The 9,915-nt window shown below is 38.5% G+C and overlaps 1 protein-coding gene across 1 annotated transcript; it reads right to left on the reverse strand.

Annotated features, from left to right (window-relative positions):
* Window positions 1-966: 966 nt before the first annotated feature.
* Window positions 967-9,475, reverse strand: samd7 (sterile alpha motif domain containing 7). Its single transcript, XM_044221049.1, has 9 exons — window positions 9,203-9,475; window positions 5,170-5,306; window positions 4,766-4,889; window positions 4,358-4,482; window positions 4,163-4,244; window positions 2,952-3,628; window positions 2,725-2,840; window positions 2,522-2,632; window positions 967-1,742 (listed from the first exon to the last, which is right to left on the reverse strand). Exons 2-9 carry the CDS (start codon window positions 5,270-5,272, stop codon window positions 1,506-1,508), a joined length of 1,575 nt encoding a protein of 524 aa, XP_044076984.1. The 5' UTR covers window positions 5,273-5,306; window positions 9,203-9,475; the 3' UTR covers window positions 967-1,505.
* Between the last annotated feature and the right edge of the window lie 440 nt (window positions 9,476-9,915).

Below are 9,915 nucleotides of genomic sequence, written 5' to 3' on the forward strand. Positions count from 1 at the left end.
ACTTTATACTTCTACTCCACTACAATTATTTGATACTTTTAGTTACTAGTTACTTTGCAAATTAAGATTTATAGTACAAAATTTTGATGTATTGTTATGGATAAAAATGAGACTTTATTGATCCCTTGGTGAAATTCACAAGCTACCTGGCAGTGTATGTGATAAAACATAAGCTCCACTTTTACCAGCTGCAACATTAAAGTAATGTACATATTAATGCATCAATAATTCAATAATGTAATCTAAACTATTCTAAAATGGGCCATTCTGCATAATGAGTACTTTTACTTTTGGTACTTTAAGTATATTTTAATGCTAATACTTTTATAGTTTTACTTAAGTAACATTTTGAATGCAGGACTTTTACTTGTAACTGAGTATTTCTACACTGTGGTATTACTACTCTTACTTAAGTAAAAGATCAGGGTACCTCTTCTACCACTGTTTGTTAGGACACCTTTATCAGTTTACCTCTCTCTTCCTTTAGTCTCCACATAAACAAGTTAAAAAACATTGTTTTAAGGCCTATGATTGGTATAATTTATCGTCACATATTAAATCCATAAACTCTTTTGAAATAGAAACTAGCCTTTTTTCTTATTTGAAAGCAAGTTACTCGTGATTTTAATATTTATTTTAATAATTCTGAATTCATGTCATAACACTTAGTTTGTTATTGTTTTTGTTTGATATTTGTCTTGTTTTTTCTCCGTTTTTCTATGTATGTTCTTTTGAACGTATCATTCAGTAGTCGAAATGTAATGACTTCTTAGAACCCCCTTAAAAACAGGAAGATGCATTTAAAGAGGCTAATCCTCTAAATAATAGACAAAAATAGGGATTGCTACAGGTACAGATAATAGGTTGTGCCAGTATTCAAGACTTTATATCTTTTTTTCTTAAAATATGTGATTCTTGATCTTCACTTATTTATTCTTTACCATGACATGAATCCAGTACTGCAGGTTCCTATGTAGAAAAACACTTTATTTACAATGCAACAAACGCAAAAAGGTATCAAACATCCAAATCCAAACTTAGATATTTCATTATTCCATTATAAAACCATTCCCATTTGATTTCTATGGTCCTTATGCCGGCCTACTGGAGAAATGACACTTAGCAGCTTAAAAAAAAAAGTAACTAAGTAAGTTTAAAGCTACAATCAGGCCTGAAATGAAAAAGAAGAAAAGAAAAATTATATTGGACCTTCTTATCGTCTCACAGCTCAAAATCCACATCAGTTTCACTCCACAGTTGTATGTGTGTGCATAAAAATATATACACACACATAGAAATAGAAATATTAGACATAGCGACAGCTGGGCCTAGTGTGAACCTGTGCATTAAACGCCCAGGTAGCAAAAGTAAAAAAAGCATCTTCAATCCAGTTAATCATTATGTAAACAAATCCACCACTGTGGCAGCAGGAGTTCAGGTAGTGCCACGCTGTACTGTAGGTGCAGACTGGTTAGGTTTGCATCTGTCCATATTATCAGCACTGATCAGACCGTCTCACTGCTGGCAGATGGAGGGGAGTTGTTTTCTGTCTCGTGAAGGTGTTCTGTGGATTTGAGGACATCAGGGTCTCTTGGACTCGCCATCATCTCCTCACTGTTGCAGTTTACAGGGGAGCCAATCTCTGGTGAGCGGTCCCCGGGCTTCTCGGGAGTGGCCTGCAGGGCGGAGGTGGAGAGTGGCAGGTTCATCATGTACATCATGTTGCCCAGACGCCTGGACACCTGTGGACGAATACATAAATGGAATTTACACAGGTGTAAATAATAAAATAAATGATTATTATTTATTATCATATCATTTTATAATCATTATATAACTATATTAATAATTATACAATTTATATTATTATTATTAATATTATAATTATTATAATAATAATTATTATTATAATTATTATTATTATTATTATTCCTACAATGACCAGTCAAAATGAAAAAGGCCTATTGTGCTCTATCACATATACTATTTGGTACACCTACCTATATTCAGGTACAATCAAGTTTAATTAATATTATATATTTGTACTTTATATACCTAATATTGTCATTCTGATTCTCGATATTGTACTTTTACAATTGCTACTTCTGTTTACTCTGCATAGACCACGTCTATTGTATGTTAAAGTTATTTTTGTGCAGTTCTTTTGTTACCCAAATTGAAGAGTTGAATCAAACGATTGAGGATGTTGTACAGATTTTATAGCCCTCTGAGGCAAATTTGTGACTTGAAATTTTGGGCTCTATCAATAAAACTGACTTGATTTGACGTAAAATACCATAGATTATAGACTAAAAAACCTGCATGTCTGATCAAAGACAAACAAAGACCACAACAAGCATTACAAAAGTTGCATTTATGTTAGTTGTTGTGTAGCGTCTCACAGGCATTCCTGAAATGTTTTAAAGTAGCACACGTCCTGTCTTCATAGGGATCAAGCCTTGATATTTCTTTCTTTTATGACTTGATTGTGAATTTTCAGGGCTCAGTCAGTATTCCCGACCTGTGAGCGGATCTTAAGGGCTGGTCCCAGCTTGAGCCCCAGTGTGTCCAGTAGATGCTCCTCTGACAAGAGGGGCAGTGTCTCTCCATCAATCATGTGGTCCTTGAACGTCTGCAAAGTGAAATCACACAAACATTAGACACAACAAAGTCACAACAGTAAGAATAAAGACAAGAAAGTTACAGAAAACTGTAGGAACCAACCTGAGCATATTCTGAACATGTGGGTATGCTGTTAATAAAGTTGTAAACATCATTCATTGTCCACTTCCTTACATCTTCGGGCACCTCATCGCCATTTAGAAAGAGGTTGGGTGGACCTGAAAAAAATAATGACATGCATAATTTGTTGGTGTTGTAACATACACGTTAAATTAATTTGCCAAAAGAATATATTGTAATCAATCTTTAGATCCCCCCTCCAAACCCACCAGGTGGAAGGAAACCATTTCCAGGGACTGGGAACATGTAAGGCATGCCTGTGAGCGCTCCACCAGCGGAGGGATACATGAATTTCTCCTGGAAAGCTGAACATTGGCTGGATATGTCTTTATCATTTGCACCGCTGTTGGCCGCATCTGAGCACCCATCTTGACTGTTCATGCAGGCTTTACGCAGGCCTGGCTCCCCCTCTTTGTAGTTCTTCCTGCTTCCTGTGGCGTGCTCAGAGTCTATTTTCGCTTGATGATGCGTCTTGCTGGTGGCACACTCCTCTCCCATGTCCCCCTTTGCCTCCACCTCTTTCTCCTCCCCTGATGTGGCTCCCGGGCTCTGCTCTACACTTTTATCTTCAGTTTGGCCCTTCAGGTTGGCCACATGGCTCTCTGCACTCTTGTGAATGGTCGGCCTCCTGCCGGCCCTGCGTCCCCTCTCTCTGTGCAGTGTGCTGATTGGTGGGTAAGGGCTGGCTGACATGAGTATGCTGTTGGAGTGCAGTTCATCCAGGGTGGGACGGTGGACAAAGACATCATGGCCATCTGGCATGCGCTGACGACCTCTGAACGCCATGGGGTTGGAAGGGTACGACATGGTATTATCAATTCCCATAAGTCCCTTCTGGTGGGCATTCTCCAGCTCCTTCTGATGCAGGATGGCATTCATCTCCATTCTGAACAGGAGCACATGCAAATATTAGACGCAAATATTAGATGCAAATATTAGACATATTTGTCCCACAGTGATGATGGATAACCACATTATCACACTTTGTTGGGACTGGATAAAGTCTGACAATGTATGTAATGTCTCAGTTTTATTCAGCAGCATGTGATGCAGACCCAGTGGTGGAATGTAACTAAGAACTGTACTTAACTACAATTTTGAGGTACTTGAGTATTTCCATTTTATGCTACTTTATACTTCTACTCCACTACATTTATTTGACAACATTAGTTACTAGTTACTTTGCAGATTCTGATTATTAATACAAAATATAAATCAACTAATAAATTACAAACTCTACCAGCTGCAACATTACAATGATACATTAATGCGTCAATAATTATAATACAATAATATATATTATTCTGAGATGGGCCATTCTGCATAATGAGTACTTTTGGTAGTTTAAGTATATTTTGATACTTTTGTACTTCCACCACTGTGCAGACCTGTGTGTAGGTGGAATGTCTGCACACTCTACCTGGCTATATTTTGCTTGTGAATGAGCTCCTGTCGCCGGGCAACTGTTTCCATGGGCTCAGAGTGCAAGAAGCCATAGCCAGCTGAGAGAAAGAAAAAGAGAGATGGGCTGTTAATGGGCATTCACATTCATTAGGACGATACAGACAGACTGGGAATTCTCTCAGGCAATGAATGTGCAATGGGCCATGCTCACCTGCTCCAGGGAAAGCTCTCCCTGGCAGGACGTTGGCATGCGGAGGTAGAGGTGGACCCAGGTGAGGTCCCATGTGCATCTGTCTGCCATCGGAAGCTACAATCTCGGTGTTGGGGACCAGCTCCCTGATGACAGAAAAACACATCTAGATATCAAGTGCTAAACATTTATACATAGATAATCAGCTGTTTGCATCTTTAAGAACTGTTATTTTAGTAATGACTTATATTAATGACTTGTATATTTTGGTCTCAATAAAAACATTTTCATTGTACAGAAAAGTGCATCAGATTTTTCTCTCAGGTAGCCATGTCATCTTCACTTATGAACCTGTAACTGACAATTCTCAGGGGTACCCTTTACCAGAGAGCCACCATTTCAGTTTTAAGAGTGAATTCAGTTACAGACCTCTCCATGAAGCGAGGTTCGAACTGTGCTGGGACCCCCTGTAACCTCTGCTGCCCCTGGGCGAGGATCTGTGGAGCCATGGCCATCTGATTCCTCATTATCAGCTCTTGCCTCTGCCTCAGCTCTGCAAGAGAAGAAAAAGAGAGACCTGAGACATGCACTGATTGTGAAAGCTTGAGACTGCAGCAGGTAACAATCCAATAAAATCAATACGGGGCAGATGAGGTCACAAAGTTGGTTTGGAGCTACAGATTGGAGCTTTATATACATTCTGATGATTGTCTAAGTTCTGCACCTATTTAGCTTTTTAGCTGTAATGTTTTATTTTAAAAATTAAGTTTTTAAAGTTTTCTTGGGACTTTTATGTTATGTTGCTTTGTCTCCTCTGTGTTTTCATTTCTCACCTCCAGCTGACATGCCGTTGACCAGACGGTACCAGTGCTTCTCATCCAAAGCCCCCTGTTCTCCCAGAGCTGTCATCTTCCTCAGCTGCTCCCGTGGGGTCATGACACGTACACGACCTTTGACCTCCACCTGAATGCTGTAGAAGTTTAAAAAAAGAGGGTCAAATCAAGAGCTGGATTCCTACAAATTGAAAAATGTGACAACTACTTTAACAAACTGGTTACTATAATATTGCATGATATACTGTAGCTTTGAAGTATAAATTCATAGAAAATTTTACTTGGATGGACAGATGTATACATTTTGGAATTTCTTATTACTGCCACTAGAGGGCAGTAAATCTCTATACATTAAAGAGCTGTTGATGGTCACTGAACTTTGTGCTACCATGTCATTTTTCTAAAAGAGGAATGTAATCTCACTAAAATACCAATAAACAAACACATTTTGTCACTAGACATTGTCGTCACACATAAGAAAACATAGGTAAAACACATTTTATTATAGTAGCAAAACTTAATTTAACAGCATAGAGGAATGTTTTTTGCTGTTGTTGTTGCAGACAATGTAACGTGTCAGGTTAGTGAAATTATTTTCACTACATATATATATATATATATATATATATATATAAACAGCTGCCAATATCCATGCGCACACACACTGGCCAAATTCATTCTCCAACCTTTGACCCATAATCTCACCTCTTATCTCCACCCTAGCATTTAACATTAATCTTCAACCAACCTTAACCCAAACCCTCACCTTAACGTAAACTTAATCCTAAACTTAAATTTAACACCTAAATCCAAATCCTAACCTTAACACTAACACCTTAAAATGTGAACACCAGTAAAAATGGTCTTTATTTTGGAGGATTTTCTCATCTTTCTATCCTTGCAAGCACATTTGGTCCTCGTAACTATAGTAATGAAAGGACACACATGTACACACATACACACACCAAATGGCCACATTGTTCTTGGCTGAGCCAGCAGCTTGTGTACACAATCACAATCGACTTAGACACCTCCAATTAGCCTTCTACACTGCAGAAATCCCATTACAAAATATGATACTGTAAACGACAGCGCAATAATCCAGTTCTGCTAATCCAGGACCAGTGTGCAATATTCGTCCGGATAGATGAATCTGAATCTTCACTGCACAGAAGTTCATCATCCACCTCTTCATGTGATATTAGTTTATATTGATCATAATTGTATTTGATTGATTTAATATGTTTGTCAGTGTGTGGGACATGTGCAAACTGTGCACATGTACTTGGCCACATTTTCTCTGCCGTCCCCTCCCCCAGACAAATGCTGCCTTAATATTTGCCCCGAGGCCTTGTGCATTATCCACAGTCACTCAAGTTCCCTCTGAAGCCCATCTAATCTGAGGGCTGTAATCCCTATTAGTCCTGCAACAGTCTGTTAGCTACATCTGCTGACCTGCCTGTAGACCGCCCTGCTGACCCATCCAACCCCCATCCCCACCTTCCCAGGCCCCTGCTACCCCCAGGATCCTATTAGCTAAGTCCTGGCTATACAGCACTTTAAAGGGATGTGTTGGAGGTAATCCACACGTTTAGAGTTTTACCCTCAGCAAACCTTGCCTGTAAGCATCCCGGACAATACACCTTAAGTGCTAAGCCTATTAGCCTCCATTAGCTCCCAGGATGTCCTAAAAACACCTTGGGGATAAATCTGGGGATGCAATCGGTTTATGTGGAGCTATGTGGCGCGAACACATGCACCCTGCCTCCACCTCCACTTCTCTGCCAATGTCATAACAGCCAGCATCAGCAAATGAGAAGAAATGTATTTCAACATTTATGTCTCGGTAATTCCCAAGTGGGCACTAAGCCCTGAGCCTCAGGGTGTTGTGTAATGTATTATCGCCTTCACATTCTTTCAACTGGGAATTAATGATTTACACTTTAATGTGTGACACCGTAAACAACTGTAGCTACCAAGATGATCAGACTTTGTGTGTGTCTTTGTGTTGTAGTTTAAGTGGATGAACAGTGTACATAACTTAATGATTCAATCTTAAAAGTAAAATTATCAAAATGTAAACCAAGAAATATAAGTTTGATCCCTAAGCCTCTATACAGAATCAGTGCAGACGAAATAGTACCACAAACTGTGCCGGGCTGTTGCCTCAGAAAAAGAGGGGCCTGTGTTAGCACCATATTGTGCCTCCCTTGTATTAGCATTACATTTGAGTCACAGAGCTAAGCCTCCAATTTTCCAAAATATAAATACATGCCGATCTTTGAAAAACACTTCTGAAGGTGTTTCCATAATCCCCAAAACTCTTCTAACCATCTGGAGGAAAAAATATCCAGTCTGCTGCACATTTTTTAAACCGTTTCTCAAGTTGCGACTGTATTTCCTCGACATATGTGCTTGCTCTTTTTGTACAACACAAACAAAATATTGACATGTTATTTTGTATGAAAATATAAAATACTGGAAAGAAACATCAATATATACTAACGAGCTGAATTGATTTGAGTTAACTTTATTGCCAAAACAACTAACGTTGTCAGGAACTTGCCTTGGTGAGCTTACGGTGCAACAGGACAGACAGGACAACACAACATAAAAATAAAACCATCATATACATAAGATATTAAAATAAACATAAAAGTACCATAAATATGAAAGATAAGATAAAAACAATAAACCTTAAAGTGTGAGAAGTTTGCTGATAATGTTACTTACAATAACAGTTTTAATTATGTTTCACATTGTGCAAATTGAGCAAGGAGATATGTAATTTCCACAACTTGGGAAACTTGTTAAATATTGTTTTTATCGCTCTGCGGACAGAATATTTTTTCATCCAGATGGTAAAATGAATCGTTTATGATTCTGTGAATACCTTTAGAACGGGGGTAAAGTGTTGTTGAACAACCTTTTTGTTTTTTCAAAAATTGCCTGGTATTTGTTTTTCAGTAAATTTGGATGCTCTGTGACTCCATTGAAATGATAATACATGAGAGGCACAAAGTGGGGCTAGGCTTTTGGGAACTTGAGAAATTTGGAGGAATCCTTTGTAAGGCTGGCTTCGGCATTTTGTGAGTGAAACTGTCATTACAGGTGAGCTCGAAAAAATCTTGTCATATTTCCTTAACATGAAGAGGCCACACCGCAGCTGCCAAATCTGGGGATTGGACTCCTTGGATTTGCTGTTGCCTGGTTAATCTCATTACAAGAATGAATTAAAGGGAAAAATTGCTGACGACTTAGATGGAGCCCTGAGGAGGTCATATCAGACAAGACAGAAGTATTGTCTAGTCCTTCCTAATCCTCCCTCACACAACAAACTCATGCTAAAGCCATGTATATTCTGTCAGTTGCATGAAGCAGATTAGATTTTTTGAGAGTCATAAGTGGAGAGCTGCAGGTTGTATTGATTTAAGAATTACTAGTGGTGTCGTAAGCTCACATGACAAAGTGTTGAAAAAGATGGTGATTAAAAGGATAAAATTAAATATAAATAGAAATTAATATATAGAAATATATAGCATAATGTAGACACAAATCATCGCAGTTGATGAGAAGGCTAATTCATCGTGTATTTTAGCATTATTTTCATGTCATTACAGAATCTGGGCTAATTATTAGGTTAATTATACAGATTTCAAGGTTGTGCCTCTAATCGCATTGGCCTTTAGATTAATCACTCATTGAGGGATCAGTAGCCTTTTATACAGTTTACTGCTTACATTATGCACAACAAGGTTTACCATTTGAAGTTTTTGCAAGTGCAATGCAAATACTCAGCTACGTGCATGGATTTTAAGGTTGTTATTGGAATATTTGATCACATTCTGAGGCATTAGACACTAAATAGAATAAACTAAATAGATTTTGTGCTTTAACAAGAATAACTGCAGCGTAAATGTGACTTACAACAACTAAAATATAACCTAAACAAATCAGTCACAAAGAGAAGCATAGGGTAAAAATGGAAGAGGAGAGCGGTAAATATTGAAAAAGGAAGTTTTAATGGACTTACCTTCAAGTTCACACCAGTGAACAGAGCTTGGAACTGGTTTTGTCCCAATTCAGGTAAAAAGACAAGCCAAAAAATGTACACGAAAAATGTTTGGACAGCTCACAGAACCTGTCTCTCTACTGTCCCTGTTTCACTTCCAACTAAACTAAAAAAGACCTTTTAAATACCGATTCATTTCATCCCCATTAGCTGGCCTTATCTCCTAATGTAAGCCCTCCCTGTCCTGACATCACTATGATCTCCCATCCAACTGCTTGCCGCACCTTGCAACTGATGTGTAATTACTGAAGCAGCACTGGTCCTAAGCATGGAGTGCTAAACCTCTTTCAACGTTTACCTCACTAATCCCTTGTTAGCACTTTAGACCATGGTTAAGACACCTAAATGCTTAGCTTCCTTTTCCAGTGGCAAAATGGCCAACCCCTCCTTAACTGCTCTGCGGCCACATGTAGAGAAGCTGCATGATGCTGGTTGTAGACTTTAAAAATCCAAAAGATCAGTCTTGTTTTTGTTTTAATTCACATGTATGTATGTATGTATGTATGTAAGTATTGCACTCCCCAGGGTGCCAAAGGGTTGACCCAAACATGCTTGGTGGTAATTTGCTAGAAATCCGACTAAATGTTGGCCGGCTCATCCTCTCAGACCTCTTAATCTGACAGTTTGTGCTCACCAACCGCTTACAGCATAGACACTTCTTTGAATGATGTTTT

The sequence above is a fragment of the Siniperca chuatsi genome, linkage group LG13 (assembly GCF_020085105.1).
Source record: "Siniperca chuatsi isolate FFG_IHB_CAS linkage group LG13, ASM2008510v1, whole genome shotgun sequence".
Classification (NCBI taxonomy): Eukaryota; Metazoa; Chordata; class Actinopteri; order Centrarchiformes; family Sinipercidae; genus Siniperca; species Siniperca chuatsi.

Excerpts from the sequence above, each read along its gene's own strand:
- samd7 (XM_044221049.1), bottom strand. The coding sequence starts at position 5,272 with ATGACCCCACGGGAGCAGCTGAGGAAGATGACAGCTCTGGGAGAACAG. Across the intron at positions 4,890-5,169 it reads CAACGGCATGTCAGCTGGAG|AGCTGAGGCAGAGGCAAGAG; the intron begins GTGAGAAATGAA and ends CTTCTCTTGCAG. Across the intron at positions 2,841-2,951 it reads AAATGGTTTCCTTCCACCTG|GTCCACCCAACCTCTTTCTA; the intron begins GTGGGTTTGGAG and ends TATTTTTTTCAG.